Source organism: Pogoniulus pusillus, chromosome 8, assembly GCF_015220805.1.
Source record: "Pogoniulus pusillus isolate bPogPus1 chromosome 8, bPogPus1.pri, whole genome shotgun sequence".
Lineage (NCBI taxonomy): Eukaryota > Metazoa > Chordata > Aves > Piciformes > Lybiidae > Pogoniulus > Pogoniulus pusillus.
Genome location: NC_087271.1, coordinates 3,220,197 through 3,236,975, shown reverse-complemented (window position 1 = coordinate 3,236,975; position 16,779 = coordinate 3,220,197). Strand labels below are relative to the sequence as shown.

The 16,779-nt window shown below is 46.8% G+C and overlaps 1 protein-coding gene across 1 annotated transcript in view; it reads right to left on the bottom strand.

Moving 5' to 3' along the window:
- The window catches only part of PATJ (PATJ crumbs cell polarity complex component), a 216,906-nt gene that overhangs the window by 122,281 nt on the left and 77,846 nt on the right, over positions 1-16,779 (bottom strand). The window contains 7 exon segments of the mRNA XM_064147032.1: positions 3,284-3,404; positions 7,929-8,006; positions 9,608-9,718; positions 11,121-11,298; positions 12,466-12,537; positions 15,321-15,477; positions 16,544-16,655. Of these exon segments, the coding sequence (XP_064003102.1) occupies positions 3,284-3,404; positions 7,929-8,006; positions 9,608-9,718; positions 11,121-11,298; positions 12,466-12,537; positions 15,321-15,477; positions 16,544-16,655 (829 nt within the window).

The window sequence follows — 16,779 nt, the reverse complement described above, 5'->3', positions numbered from 1 at the left end:
CTCCAGGGACGGCGACTCCACCACCTCCCCGGGCAGCCCATTCCAGAATGCCACAAAAGCTCCAAACACAAACAAACCACCTGGAACTTCTTCAAACTTCTTACACCACAGAAACACTGAGGACATCTGGAGTTTCTATCTAGCAATTCTATTCCCCAACAAGGACTTAACCCTGTTTGGCTCAAAACCAAGCTTAGACAAGAAAAGGGAGAACACTGACAAGAAATGACTGTTTGTTCCAACAAGTCACCAGTTTCAGTGGTGGAGAAACAGAACTAAAAAGGAGCATTGCCAAAAGGCAAGTGGATTTAGTTCCCACAGGAGAAATTAAATCACTACCAAAATGTTATTCAGCCACTTGAAAGGCAAAACTGACAAAACAAGGAGAGAGTGTGAGGCAGTATGGATGGGACAGAAAGGGAAGAAACATTTTCCAAGTGTGGTAGGAAGATTAACAATACTTTGCTTTCATTTTCAGTATGGGGAATGATGAAGGGCATGGAGACAAAAGATGAGAACATGAGTCAGAAGAAAACAGTGCCCTGGGCTGCAGCAATAGAAGTGTGGCCAGCAGGGCAAGGGAGGGGATGCTCCCACTTTGCTCTCAGCAGGCAAGGAGGGGCTGAGGGAGCTGGGGGTGTGCAGCCTGCAGCAGAGGAGGCTCAGGGCAGAGCTCATTGCTGTCTGCAGCTGCCTGCAGGGAGGCTGTAGCCAGGTGGGGTTGGGCTCTTCTGCCAGGCAAGCAGCAACAGAACAAGGGGACACAGTCTCAAGTTGTGCCAGGGCAGGTCTAGGCTGAATGTCAGGAGGAAGTTGTTGTCAGAGAGAGTGATTGGCATTGGAATGGGCTGCCCAGGGAGGTGGTGGAGTCGCTGTCCCTGGAGGTGTTGAAGCAAAGCCTGGCTGGGGCACTTAGTGTCATGGTCTGGTTGATTGGCCAGGGCTGGATGCTAGGTTGGGCTGGCTGAGGTTGGAGCTCTCTTCCTGCCTGGTTGATTCTATGATTCTATACTGGCCTGGGCTGAGATTTCTGGAAAAGGTGCTCAAGCAACAGGCCAAAGTTCTGAACACACACACACACACAAACACAGACAGACAGAGAGAGAGAGAGTACTGGACTGGAATTTACAGGAAAAAAAGCTTTGTTTTTCAAGTGATCACAGAAAACAGGCTCTATTAAAGCCCCACTCCACAGCTGCCAAGATGCTTAATGTCATTAAGTGCAGTCAGATCATTTCTAACACGCTTTTTACTTCAAGGCCTGAGGTACAAACTAAGTTAAAGCTTCCTGAGCCTGTTTTGGGTCTTTATTTTAGAGAAAGAGAATGAGGTGGGGAAGAATAGAACAGAAAATGCACTCTTGATTCTTGGGAAAGATGGCTACTGCAAAAGCATTCGACTTCAGTCAGTACAAAGGGCAGAGGAGAAGGAGAGTCATCTGAACAGATCTGCTTGCTGCTGCCTAACCTGGTAGGATTGATGAATGCAATATGAGAAGTAGCTTCACCTTTTAGCTATTACACTCAGCTGGAAATACCATTAAGGAGGGCAGAAGAGCTAAAATATGAGCAAGCCCATCAAGAAATGATTTCTGTGCAAAGTATTAACTTTGGTCTAGGAAGCACTCAGATTGAGGCATATCCTAATTAGGTAACTCAGGTCTCAGGCTCCTTATCAAAACTGTCCTTTATCTGGGAATTATAACTTTAATAACAAGCTGAAATCAGTTGGCTGCAGAGGCTTACAGAGTTGGTTTGAAAGCTCAAGATATGTTTAATTAATCATCCAGAGAGTCTGCAATCAAATGCTGCTCCTCACTACCTCTCCCCACAAGAAAACATTTGGAGGTGGCATACTTCAAATAGATGAGATGACAAAACTCAGTACAGGAAAGTTCTGGAAGATGGTTCAAGAACTTGCAGCTTTCCCTTAAAGCAACAGAGGCAGAACTGAACACCCTCTTCTGTGCCTCCATTACTGTTTCCATGAGAACAACCTTCTCAAATCCTTCCCATCTCCACCAAAGCAGCCCCAAAAGTGATGAACCAACCAAACTCATTAATTATCTTGGCTCTAATGGCATATCATTGCCAAGGAAATCAGCGAGAGCAGCTGGAAGAGCTTTCCCACCAGCAGGTCCCAAATTAGGAGCTTCCTTTCTGAATGGAGCCTATGGTCACTTCAAGGTCAAAAGTTATAAAAGGCACCTCTCTGCTTTGGCTTTTCCATAGCTAAGGAAGCAAAAACCTCTCCAAGACAAAAGGTGTTGAGAAAAATCATTGTAGCAAAAAACAACTCACAACCCCTCTCCCCCCAAAAAAAAACCCTCACAAAAACTCCACATGTGTGCTGACTTGGTATAAAGAGGACTCCTAACTGGAGTTTCAGAAGATAAGCTATGGATAACAATATTCCATTTATCCAGAGCTGTAATTAACAAAGGGCAATTTGTAAACCCCCAGAGTACATCTTGTCGTAATTCACTGCAAAACCCACAAGTGGACAATGGCAGAACCTTTCCCATGAAAGGTGCTGCAAGAGAAGGAGATGCTTTTTTTTTTTCCCAGTAGAGTTTTGATAGAACAAATCAGCATATTTTACTTTTTAACTGGAAATATTTATCTTGACCAGCATTGCCTGAAATCAACAGCAAGCTTTTGTGGACAGGGAGCATGCACCAGTGGTTCTCAGCCTACGTCTGCAGTTACAACAGCAAAGCACAACAAAGCAAGCTGCCCCTGCTGACAGCACTGCCAAAGCAAGGACTCTAAACACTATTTAGACATTCTTAGATTGAAAATAAACAGAGTTCTTCCTAGATCTCTTCAGAAGAGCTGAGCTTTATGAGCCTAGCTGAGAAGAGAAGACCTTCTATGTTGCAGAATCACAGAATTTCTTAGATTGGAAAAGACCTGGATGAGGCACTTAGTGCCATGGTCTAGTTGACTGGCTAGGGCTGGGTGCTAGGTTGGACTGGATGAGCTTGGAGGTCTTTTCCAACCAGATTGATTCTATGATTCTATCTTCAAGACCATCAAGCGTAATCATTAGTTTCACACTGACAAGTCCTTGACTAAACCAAATCCCTCAGCACAACATCTAATCACTATGGTTGGAAAGGACCAGCAGGATCAAATCAGCAACCCTCGGTAAGAACATGGTTGAGGATGAGATGCTGCTGCCCCACTGAGCACTACCCAAGCAATACACAGCAGATGCATTTATCACAATCTGATTGTGCTACTCCAACATAATCTGATGGAATGACTGTGGCACTACTCACTCTCTGCACAGGTATCTTCTTCACCCTCCTCTTCATCCATGCTAGCTTCCTCTGTACGTGGTCTTTCAAGTGATCTGTAAGGAGGTGGCAACTTCATGGGAGGTGGAGCCCCATGTTTTCTCTGATGGAATCAAAGACAAAGAGTTACACAGTTTGCATCTTCCATGCAGAACTCTATTTAGTCCCCTGCCCTGCATATGCACATAACACACACAGCACTTGTCAGCAACGCTGAATCCTGCAGCTCCTTTTTTATCCAAGAAGCCAGCACAAAAAGTGCCCCTGAACACCAAAAACCCAAGAAAAGACAATGGTGCATGCATATTTACTTGTTGACAACACACTTGCATGCCACCATCAACGTGGAGGTGTGAACATTAACCAAGGGTTAAAAATCAACACTCAATGATCCCCCATTTCTGATTAGAGGCTCGACAACGGAATTGCCTGGCTACTGATAAATGTCAGGCTTTTAAGTACAAAGCAAGCACTCAATCTCCTAAGTGCATCTACAAACTTCAACCTAACAGTTTATAGATATTTTGGCTTAAATGTGAAAAGAATTTGAGCTATACCTTAACAGTAAAACTCTATTACCTCACATAAATACAGACAGCTCCTATAATGATGCATGTAGCGGCGCATAGCAAGGATGAAGAACAGGCTCTGAATCCAAGGCGCTTCCTCGTCCCAGCCACTGTCTTTATAGCTCCAAGTAACCGGATCGTGCCTCAGTAGGCTACATGATTTCACTCAATTGCATTCAACTCTGTCCCATGCCACCCCACTCCTAATAGCAGGATGCATTTAGAAAGGGAACACCAAGTACGAGAGGCCATTAGAGCAACCAGAATGCCCGTAATTAATTTCTGCTATATCTGGGAAACACAAGTCAACAGCCAACCATCAAACTCTGAATGCATTCTTTTCACTGTGCAGCAGGAAAGCTGAACCTCTGCATGGATTTCTACAGTCTGGAGCCTAGATTTGTATAGAACAGTTGAACAAGCAAACTGCAGTGCAAGCAGCAAGAGAAAACGTGAGACAAGACATTGGGCTGCAGCAAGAGAAGTGTGGGCAGCAGGGCAAGGGAGGGGATTCTGCCCCTTTGCTCTCCTCAGACCCCACCTGGAGAACTGTGTGCAGTTCTGGAGCCCCTAACACAAGAAGGACTTGGAACGAGTCCAGAGGAGGCCACAAAGATGCTCAGAGGGCTGCAGCAGCTCTACTATGAGGACAGGCTACAAGAGTTGGGGCTCTGCAGCCTGGAGAAGAGAAAGCTTCATGGAGACCTTAGAGTGGCCTTTCAGTATCTGAAGAAGACCTACAGGAAGGCTGGGGAGGAACTATTGACAAAGTCTGGTAATGATAGGACGAAGAGGAATGGGTTTAAACTGGCAAAGGGGAGATGGAGATTGCAACTAGACGTTAGGAAAGGGTTCTTTGCAGTGAGGGTGGCGAGACACTGGCACAGGTTGCCCAGGGAGGTTGTGGAGCACAGAAGCACCCAATGTGGTCTTTGATCATATTGGGTGATTTTGTGCTCCATCACCTCCCTGGAGGTGTTCAAGGCCAGGCTGGATGAAGCCTTGAGCAACCTGTTCTACTGGGAGGTGTCCCTGCCTGTGGCGGAGGGTTGGAACTGGATGATCCTTGAGGTCCCTTCCAACCTAAACCATTCTGATTCTATGATTCATCATCCTGTCCATCTAAAACACATCACAAGCAAGTGCTGCATTGAAGACAGCACACCAATAATAAATGAAATTAATCCAATCCAGTAGTAGTAAGAGGTAATAATAAGAGCACTTGGAAACATGGCAGCAGCATCCCTGAGGTACACAACACACCAAATATACCTCCCATTTCTTGCTTGATGTCAGCATAGGTGGAACTGATGAATGAGAAGCTGGACATGAGGCAACAATGCATGACTGTAGCCCAGAAGGACAATGGCATCCTGGGCTGCATCAAAAGAATGTGGCCAGCAGGTTGAGAGAGGTGATTTTGCCACTCTGCTCTGGTGAGACCTCACTTGGAGTACAGTCTCCAGCTATGGGACCTCCAGCACATGAGCAGGTCCAGAGAAGGTCCATAAAGACGATTAGAGAGCTGAAGCACTTCTCCCACTGAAGGCTAAAAGAATTGGGGCCGTATGGGGAAGAGAAGACTCCAGGGAGACCTTTTAGTTACATTTCCCTACCTGAAGGAGACCTAACAGGAAGGCTGTGGAGGGAGTGTTTAGAAAGCTTTGTAGTGACAGGATGAGGAGCAATGCTTTGAAACAGCAGTAGGTTAGATTTAGGTTGGCCATAAGGAGGAATTTCTTTACAGTGAGACACTGGAAGAGGCTGTCCAGGGATGTGGTTGAGGCCCTGGAGACATTCAAAATCCAGAAGATCCAGGAAGCATGGGAGGACTCAAGTTTTACATAACCAAGAAGCGAAAGAGGACAAACCTGCAGCCCCACTTTCAGCTGGACAACTCAGTAGTAGCCCTGCTATTTAGTAGTAACTCTAAATGTTGCCCCTTTGGCTTTTTAAGATGTTTTAAACACTTGTTAGAAGGTCTGTGTGAAATTGCACAAGTCACCTAAGCTTACCCAGCAGCTCAGGACAATCCTCTCCCATTCCTCCTGACTCACTGGAAAGCCAGATGAGTCAGTTGTGCCAGAATACTCCATTACACTCTGGGCTTGTATCAAACACAGCTTCTGCCAGCACAGAGGCAAGAACACAGCTCACAGAGCCAGCCAGCAGAAGAATGTCAATATCTGGTTTGTCCACAGAAAGCTCAATTGTTTTAAGTGGTTTTATATTAATCATTTTCAGTGATAATTTTTCAGACCCCAGAGCAAAAGAGGAGGATAAACACCAACAAATCCGAGAAAACCTCCAGCACTGAGAAGAGAATTCATCACACAAGAAAAGGCAGGTTTTCCAGCAGGATGTGACTGCTTTCAACCCAAAATCTTTTGTGACAATTTGACTAGAAATATCACTGACTCCCCATAGGGACAGGGACTACTAATCCACTAATAGCAACTCTTTCCAACTCAGAGATGCCCCTACTGTAGCACAGTATGGCTGCTTTGTGACTCAAGTGTTCAAAGCTAAAAAGGAGCTCCACATTTACATGCCGAAGCTCTTCTATATTCCACCCACCAGTTTACAGCACCAACAGATGAAAAAGGGCTGAAAAAGGTGAGGCTTCCTCTTTAACCTCCAAATGCTGTAGAATGCCACACGCTGGAGTCCCACAGATTAAAGGCAGCACACTGCAAGAGGCTGAACGCTTTTGAGATGAGAAAGAGACATAACAAAACCACAGCCAGGGGACTGCAACTGCTTCATAATGAGCATTATGCACTGGCATGAAAGCAGGACTCCCACACCTTCCAGCATTTTTTGGAGTAACTGAAGCTCAAGAGGAGGCTCAGGGCTGACCTCATTGCTGTCTACACAGAGCAGACCTCATTGCTGTCTACACCTACCTGAAGGGAGGCTGTAGCCAGGTGGGGTTGGTCTCCTGTCAGGCAACCAGCAAGAGAACAAGGGGACAGAGTCTTAAGTTGTGCCAGGGCAGGTCTAGGCTGGATGTTAGGAGAAAGTTCTTGGCATAGAGAGTGATTGGCATTGGAATGGGCTGCCCAGGGAGGTAGTAGAGTCACTGTCCCTGCAGGAGTTCAAGAGAAGACTGGATGGGGCACTTAGTGCCGTGGTCTGGTTAACTGGACAGGAGTGGGTGCTAGGTTGGCCTGGATGATCTCGGAGGTCTCTCCCAATCTGGTTGATTTTATGACTCTCTGATTGTGCTGTGCAGTAATTGCTTCACAATTAACAGCCCAGCTCCAGACCACTGGGTCATTTCCTTGTTTCACACAGCCACAGGAAGCAGAGGAGACGCAGTGGACTCACTTACTCTCTAACACAATTTCACTGAATTTCAGCCAGCCTCACATTGGAGACATTGTTTGTGTATGTGGTACTATTCCTCTGCTTCTACTAAACAAAGAGAATCAATTTGCCTTTATGTGAAGCAAAGCAAGTGCTTCCAGAAAGATGCCAGGGAGGAGCTGCAGTAAGGACAGGGAGGAGCTGCAGTAAGCAAAGAGTTTCAGCACCCAAGAGAGACCCTCAGAACATTCATCAGAAAGCTGCCTGTAATGACAGGATGAGGAGGAATGGGTTTAAACTGGCAGAGGGGAGATTGAAACTAGCTGTTAGGAAAGGGTTCTTTGCAGTGAGGGTGGTGAGACACTGGCACAGGTTGCCCAGGGTGGTTGTGGAACACAGAAGCACCCAATGTGGTCTTTGATCATATTGGGCAATTCTGTGCTCCATCACCTCCCTGGAGGTGTTCAAGGCCAGGTTGGATGAAGTCTTGAGCAATCTGTTCTACTGGGAGGTGTCCCTGCTTATGGCAGAGGATTGGAACGGGATGATCTTTGAGGTTCCTTCCAACCTAAACCATTCTATTTGGCAGAAAATTGGCAACATTTACTTGACTCAAAGATATTTTGAGTAACACCACACTTCAAATCTCATTTCAGACTTCAGAAGGGGCTTATCACAGATTTATAATGCATGCTAGTATACCACTTGATTTAATAAAACCTGGGTATAGCATTGAAAGGAATAAATACCTTTTCACTCCTGTTGTCCTTCTCTGCATCCTGATCTTTGCTGACTTTGACTCCCTTAGGCTGTAGGGCAGGAACCACCTGAAAAACAATGCACATATTACACATGTTAGAAGGAGCATCAGAGCTGCAAAACAAACATCTGAAACAATAAAGCTACCCAGCTCACACTTCAGTTTGCCTCACAGAGAAAGGCACTGCAGTGCAGATCTTCAATTAGGTATTTACTGCATTCACAAGTGTTCTTTAATCCTTCTAGGGCTCACTGTTTGATACCTGGCCCCATCTCTTCAGTCCATGAAACACTACTCTCAAGTCAACACTGTGGATATCCACCCTGGGTGCAGAGCTCAGCACAGACTCCTGAAATGTCAATTATTCAGAGATCAGCATCACTGAATGGCTTTGGTTGGAAGGACCTTAGAGATCTTCTACCTCTGCTACCTCCTTCTACTCCAGAGATCTTCTACCTCTGCTACCTCCTTCTGCCTCAGAGATCTTCTACCTCTGCTACCTCCTTCTACCCCAGAGATCTTCTGCCTCCACTACCCCAGAGATCTTCTGCCTCCACTACCTCCTTCTACCTCAGAGATCTTCTACCTCTGCTACCTCCTTCTACCTTAGAGATCTTCACCTCTGCTACCTCAGAGATCTTCTACCTCCACTACCTCCTTCTACCTTAGAGATCTTCTACTTCCTTCTACCTCCTTCTGCCTCAGAGATCTTCTACCTCAGAGATCTTCTACCTCCTTCTACCTCTGCTACTTCCTTCTACCTTCCCACTATGGGCAGGGACACCTCGCAGCTAGACTCAGCTGCTCAGTGCCTCATCCAACCTGGCCTTAAACACTCCCCGGGGAGAAGGCATTCACAATCTCCCTGGGCAACCTGTTCCAGTATCTCATCGCCCTCATACTAAAGAACTTCTTCCTAAATCCATTCCCAAAATACTCTCCCTCAGCTTCAAACCATTCCCCCTCATCCTGTCGCTAGACACCCTTATGAAATGTCATACAATCACAAAATCAAGCAGGTTGGAAGAGACCTCCAAGATCAGCCAGTCCAACCTAGCACCCAGCCCTAGACAATCAACTAGGCCATGGCACTAAGTGCTCCATCCAGGCTTATTATGCTAGAGGTACACAGAAATCTGGGGCCTGTTGCATGGACTTCGAGGCAGGTAAAATTGTGTAGCTTTTCTTAATGTGCTTATTAAAAAGTTTCTTGCTTTGGCCTTAAAGATGAGGAAACACCAGAAAGTCTCTTGAAAATCATCTTGCTGCAAACTAACTACAGTCCCTTTGGTGACATTTTCCACAGAGCTGAATCTGACTAATTTTAACTACAGTTTTGCTCATTTGTTCAACAGAGTAGGTATTTAATTATGAAATGTGAACCAATCGAAGTACACAGGGCCAGACTCAATTACACAGATGGCAGAACAGAATGAACACCTAGCCAGCAGATTCACATCTCCTCCATTTCCATCAGAGAAACAAGGCTTCAAATCAAACCAGACAAGTAATTGATCAATCATACGGCCTGGAAGCAGAAGCTCCGACAGAAAAGAAGGGCCATAAAGAAACTGATGGAAGTGACTGAGAAGGACTTCAGCCAAGTTTAAAATAAGATGCATATCATGCAGTGATGGAGTGGTGGAATAATAATGGAAACAAACTTACTTTTGGTAGGCTGGCCAAGCCCTGAACTACAAACACGACAGGATTTCCTGCCTTCTTGATAGCTTCGACTGCTTCCTCGTGCGTGGCGTTTTGAAGGTCTGTCCCAGAAACCTGACAAACAATGGTTGCTTTCATTAGGCAGCCTGTCCGTGGCACTGAGCACTTACATGAGATCACACACACACTTGCAGAAGGTCACAGAAGCATAGAATTGTTTTGGTTGAAAGAGAACTTTAAGATCATCCAATCTTAGCTGTTAACCTACACCTGCCAGGTTCCCCACTAAAGCATGTCCCTCATCCAGGCTGGAAGACACCTCCAAGATCATCCAGTCCAACCTAACACCCAGTCCTGTCCAATCACTAAGTGCCTCATCCAGTCTTGCTTAAACACCTCCAGGGACAGCAACTCCACCACCTCCCTGTGCAGCCCATTCCAATGCCGATCACTCTCGCTGACAACAACTCCCTCCTAACATCCAGCCTAGATCTCCCCTGGCACAACTTGAGACTGTGTCCCCTTGCTCTGTTGCTGGTTGCCTGACAGGAGCCCAACCCCACCTGGCTACAGCCTCCCTTCAGGTAGCTGTAGAAAGCAATCAGGTCTGCCCTGTGTAGACAGCAGTGAGCTCTGCCCTGAGCCTCCTCTGCTGCAGGCTGCACACCCCCAGCTCCCTCAGCCTCTCCTCACAGGGCTGTGCTCCAGGCCCCTCACCAGCTTTGTCGCCCTCTGCTGGACATCTTCCAGCACCTCAACATCTCTCTTGAATGGAGGAGCCCAGAACTGGACACAGCACTCAAGGGGTGGCCTGAGCAGTGTTGAGCACAGGGGCAGAATAACCTCCCTTGTCCTGCTGGCCACACTGTTCCTGACCCAGCCCAGGATGCCACTGGCTCTCCTGCCCACCTGGGCACTCTGCTGCCTCATCTTCAGCTACTATCTACTAGTACCCTCAGCTCCCTCTCTGCCTGGCTGCTCTCAGCTACTCTGTCCCCAGCCTGTAGTGCTGCTTGGGGTTGTTGTGGCCAAAGTGTAGAACCCTGCACTTGGCCTTGTTCAGTCTCATCCCACTGGCCTCTGTCCACCCATCCAGCCCATCCAAGTCCCTCTGCAGGGCTCTCCCACCCTCCAACAGATCAACTCCTGCTTCTAGCTTGGTTACTCCACCTTCACACACACAAAAAGACAGCCCCAATTCCAGTATGAAGAAGTTATGTTCTTCTCTATATTGTAACTTATGCTTATAAAGGTTCACAATAAGTTATTACTTCTGTAGGAAGAGGGCATTTCCCCATTAGATACCAGCCTCTGCTTTCTCTTAAATAGAGAGGAAAATGTTAAAAGAGCTTAAAAGAAAGCAAAAGACAACACCAGGGGTTTCATATGGGTTTTCAATACAGAGTGTTGTCAAGGCTTCATGAAGTGGTGGCAGTGTTTTGTCCTTCTCTCCTCCCAAAGCTGTTTGAGCCCATCTTTGTTTCTTACAATGAAAATGTAGATTATCTGCATTTACCTGAAGTATTTTATCTCCAGTTTTTAAAGCCTTTGTTCGTCCTGCTGGGCTATCTTCCAAAACTTGTTTGATAAAGATCCCTTTAAGTTCTTCTCCATTCTTCAGGCGCTTTATGACTGTTTGTCCACCAACAATACTGATTCCAAGTGATACATGAGGGTCTCTGAAGATCTCAACACTGGGGGGGAAAAAAATCCATGTTGTAGTTTCACAGCTTGAAAAAGGTTTTTTCAACTATAAATGCAAGGCCTTAAATAAATGTAAGCTTCTGCTCTTTAAAAGAAGATTTAATAAAGGAATAGAGCCAGAAGCCTAAGAATGTTCCTGGCAGAGTTTGCTTTTTTTACCTCAAGCAGACCTCACCCCACAAAAAGAGAACTCTGCTGCCTACCCATCCCTACTGGGCAGAGGCTTTTCTTAGGAGAAAGTTCTTCTTCACAGAGAGAGTGATTGACATTGGAATGGGCTGCCCAGGGAGCTGGTGGAGTCATCATCCCTGGAGGTCACAGAATCATAGAATCAACTAGATTGGAAGAGACCTCCAAGCTCGTCCAGTCCAACCTAGCACTCAGCCCTAGCCAGTCAACCAGACCATGGCACCAAGTTCCTCACCCAGTTTTCTCCTGAACACCACTGGATGGGGCACTTGGTCTGGTTGACTGGATAGGGCTGGGTGCTAGGTTGGACTGGATGAGCTTGGAGGTCTCTTCCAATCTGGCTGATTCTATGATTTCAGAGAAAATCTGGGTAAACCAGGCAGATCTTGAAGAAAACACTGATCCTCATGCAGTCTGGAAATGGCAAACACTGCCAAGTGGCACGTTAGACAAATCACAAAGTGTTTCATGCAGCAATCTGAATGCTGACTTCAGCGTTATCAGATGCATATTAATCAGCTTAAGCAGAAATGTTCTGATCATTATTTTACTTGGGACCATAGAAGCAATTCGCCTAAAAATGTTCACAATACAACAAGGATGTGGCTACAACTTGGCTTGGCAACTTGGAATTCTGCCAGGAAGTTTAGGAGAGAACCCCTGGAAAAGGAGACAGCAGCACTATGTGCATTGTTCACACCTAATAGTTATTAAATGAGCAAGAACTTGTAGGTCATCCACAACGTAAACCTGCCAAGCTTTCCCAAGTCAGCTGTATAAATAGAAGGCATAATTCTGTTGAACACCTGTTAAATAGTCACTGTAGCTACAAAAGCCCAAGATACATTAGTACCTTCAAGTTCTTGCCAGAGGAAGGGAGAAAAAAACAACAGGAGAACAAGTCAGGCTCACAGAGGAAAGAAAGACATAGGTAAATGGGAAGAAATAAAGTCATCACATCAACATACGTCCGTGGGGGTCCCCAGTGGCTGAAGTTTGGAGTTTCTTCTCCTTCTCCTTCTTCTCTCTCAGGTAATTCACTAATTGGGGGCAGAGGAAGAGGAGGGATTAAAAAAAATAAACATCACCCATTGCCAGGTCACAATTCCTTCCATAGTTTGTATCTGGCAGCCAGACAGCAATGCCTGCTCACATGGGCCAGCTGAAAGCCAAATGTGCAGAGTCAACACACCAGGCTGGAATTTGGGTATTGAAGTTTAAATGTACTTAAGGAATGCTCTAGAAATAAACATGATGGGCAGGCCAGATTTATAAGCTGCTGTGTGACACACAAATCTTCAGGACATTTACTTCTTCAAAACAACTGTTTGAGCAACTCACATTTAGTTCCTGATAAATATGCTGTGATCCTTAGAGAGGGACATCAATGGGATAAAGCTGGTAGATAAGTAGCTGAAGGTGAGGCAGCAGTGTGCCCAGGAGAGCCAATGGCATCCTGGCCTGGATCAGGAGCAGTGTGGCCAGCAGGACAAGGGAGGTTATTCTGCCCCTGTGCTCAGCATTGATCAGGCCACCCCTTGAGTGCTGTGTCCAGTTCTGGGCTCCCCAATCCACAAGAGATGTTGAGGTGCTGGAATGTGGACCCATTCACCTCAAATACTTGTCCCACCTTGAATACTGTGTCCAGTTCTGGTGTCCCCATCATATGAAGGACACAGAGCTGTTGGACTGAGTCCAGAGGAGAACCATAAAGATGAACTGAGGGCTGGAGCAGCTCCGCTATGGTGATAGACTGAGAGGGCTGGGGTTGTTGAGTCTGGAGAAGAAAAGACAAGACTCCAGGGGAACCTTAGAGCTGTCTTCCAATACCAAATGGATCCTACAGAAAGACTGCAGAGGAGGCTCAGGGCAGACCTCATTGCTGTCTACAACTACCTGAAGAGAGGCTGTAGCCAGGTGGGGTTGGTCTCTTCTGCCAGGCACCCAGCAACAGAACAAGGGGACACAGTCTCAAGTTGTGCCAGGGGAGATCTAGGCTGGATGTTAGGAGGGAGTTGTTGTCAGAGAGAGTGATTGGCATTGGAATGGGCTGCCCAGGGAGGTGGTGGAGTCACCATCCCTGGAGGTGTTGAAGCAAAGCCTCGCTGAGGCACTTAGTGCCATGATCTGGTTGATTAGCCAGGGCTGGGTGCTGGGTTGGACTGGATGAGCTTGGAGGTCTCTCCCAGGCTGGCTGATTCTATGCCAACCAGCCTAGCTGACCAGAAAACACACTGTGACCCATCTAGGAGAAGAGATCCTGTGTGTAGCATTAGAAACTGCAGAGCAGGCTGCTCATGCAACTTTTATACTGTGTGTGACTCACCTATTGACAGAATAAGAATGGATGCATGGAATTCTGTATTCCCCCAGGAAGGCTGAAACAATACATCCCTGCCCACATTTTCCATAGATTCTGAGAGCTGGAAATGCTACTCTTAAACTGTAAAAAGGCAGTAGGATGTTGTGCTGGAGAAATAATCTCCTCTACTGTTGGGCTGCTTTCCCTCTGAGGGAAGATGACAGATCAATTAGGCAAGCAGTGAGGACATGAGTTAACAGGTCCCAAAATCATAATCCACTCCTTCAAAACTGGTGGGGAGAGAAATAGGACACTTGGCAGACGTGGCAAATATCCTCAACCAGCATCAGCTCAAAGTTTCTCAGCACCACTGACAAGACTGATACTTCCTGCACAGGCCTAAGAGCCACGGCTCAACTGCTCTGCTCAAAAGGAAGAACATGGGAAAGAGGAAAATGAAGGGGACAGAGCTATAAAGAGCTATGCAGAGAGCTCCTTGAGCTAGTGGCCAATGCTGTCAGTAAAGCCCACATCCCTCAGCCCCCAGCCACATCCACAGTCTCTTAATTGTGGGCTAAGTGAAGCAGGCAGCAGAGCTGCTTGCACTTTACTCTCTCAGTACTCAGGGGAGGAAGCATGGGAAGTAAATAGAATATAGAATGGTTTAGGTTGGAGGGGACCTCAAAGATGATCCAGTTCCAGTCCCCTGCATTAGGCAGGGACACCTCCCACTAGAACAGGTTGCCCAAAGCCTCATCCAACCTGGCCATGAACATCTCCAGGGAGGTTGTGGAGCACAGTCACCCAATCTGATCACATTGAGTGACTCTGTGCTCCACAACCTCCCTGGGCAACCTGTGCCAGTGTCTCACCACCCTCACTGCAAAGAACCCTTTCCTAACATCTAGTTTGAATCTCCCCTCTGCCAGTTTAAACCCATTCCCCCTCATCCTGTCACTACGAGACCTTGTCAATAGTCCCTCCCCAGCCCTCCTGTAGCACCCTTCAGATCTTGGAAGGCCACTCCAAGGTCTCCTCCAAACCTTCTCTTCTCCAGCCTGCAGAACCCCAACTCTTGTAGCCTGTTCTCACAGCAGAGCTGCTGCAGCCATGTCCTTCTTGTGTTGGGGGCTCCAGAACTGCACACAGGACTCCAGGTGGGGTTTGAGGAGAGCAGAGCCAAGGAACAGAATCCCCTCCCTTGCCCTGCTGACCACACTGCCCTTGCTGCAGCCCAGCACACAGCTGCTGTCTGGGCTGCACTCACACTGCAGGCTCCTGTTGAACTTTTCATCACCCCAGACCCCCAGGTCCTTTTCCTCAGGGCTGCTCTCAGCCATTCACCACCCAGTAATGTTTCAAGGCAAAATTCAGCTCCTGAGGCAAAAGTCACAGTGCTGGCCATCTGGACACATCTTATTCTTTCAAACAGCTTTTGATGATTAGTCAGCTGAGTAAAGCAAAAAGACTGTTAAGATCATTACCTGAAAACCTTCCAAACCCTGCAACCTCTCTCCATACCTGCATGATGCTGTTCTAGGCTGAGCTAATGTGGTTCTTCTCCCAGACTCCAAGTTCTTGGAAAAAGCATCATCTTCCCCTTTTAGTTCTTCCTTGTCAATAGCTTCCAGATCGTCCACAAGCCCAGGTCTCTTGGAGGCTGTCTGAAGCTCTGTACCTGAGGAAGAAAATGTATAGATGGGAACTTTTCCTTCCTCTGCCCCTTCACCTCACAGTCCTCACCCTCAGAAATGGAACTCTTAGCTCACCACGTTCCACAGAGCCCCTCACTGTTTGAATCTCCCCTCTGCCAGTTTAAACCCATTCCCCCTCATCCTGTCATTACAAGACCTTGTCAATAGTCCCTCCCCAGCCTTCCTGTAGGTCCCCTTTAGAGATCCTGGAAGGCCACTCTAAGGTTTCCTCAAGGCCTTCTCTTCTGCAGGTTGCAGAGCCCCAACTCTTGTAGCCTGTCCTCATAGCAGAGCTGCTGCAGCCCTCTGAGCATCTTCATGGCCCTCCTCTGGACTCACTCCAACACTTCCATGTCCTTCTTGTGTTGGGGGCTCCAGAACTGCACACAGGACTCCAGGTGGGGTTTGAGGAGAGCAGAGCTAAGGGGCAGAATCCCCTCCCTTGCCCTGCTCTTGCTGCAGCCCAGGACAAAAGATGTAGGTGACAAAGGATGAAAACCAAACCAGCTTTCTCCTAGCCAGTAAGTGCTGTCTAAGGCAGGTTTTGAAATTCATTTCCCTGATTCTCTACCAAATTTTAACCATCCATCAAAAAGAAGAAACCACACAGACTACAAAGGCAAGATATGGGGCAACTGCATGCCACAGAGTTCACATGCAGAGTGTGGTGGTGGTAGAGTTACCCTCAGAACCTGCCATATTTCTTTGTTTTAAAGTGCAAAAATCTTTATAGTCAGCAGTCAAAAGCGACTGAGAAATTCCTGACATAAACTGCAGCCATTTATGTCTGGAGTCCTGCTGGGCACAGAAGAAAAGGATTCACCACAGGCAGGACAAAGCTGCAGCCACCTCCAGTATCACTTGTGGCAAGTGTAGGTAAAGATTCAGAGAAGAAAGCAAGATCAGGAAGCTGAAGCCTATTTAAACCCAGACTTGCCTTGGGCCTGCAGAAGTATTCATTTGAATAACTTAGCATTTGAAAGAACTTCAATTGGCAAATAAGAAATTACAAGAAATAAATGAAAAGCAAACCCAGAACTTCTTACAAACCTAAATCCATCTTGATTTTTGCTCCTGACTGGGCAGCTTCAATTTCAAATATGTCTTTTTGGTAGCTGCTGTGTGCTGTGGCTCCAGAAAACAGCAAAGCATTTTCTTCACACTACACAAAGGAGGAAAACAATGTCATTAAAGTTAAAAAGCAACAGGATCGACTTATACAGGGCTATGGCATCAACATCTGCTTGTTACAGCAAGCATCCCCATCTTCACAACTACCTCTGCTG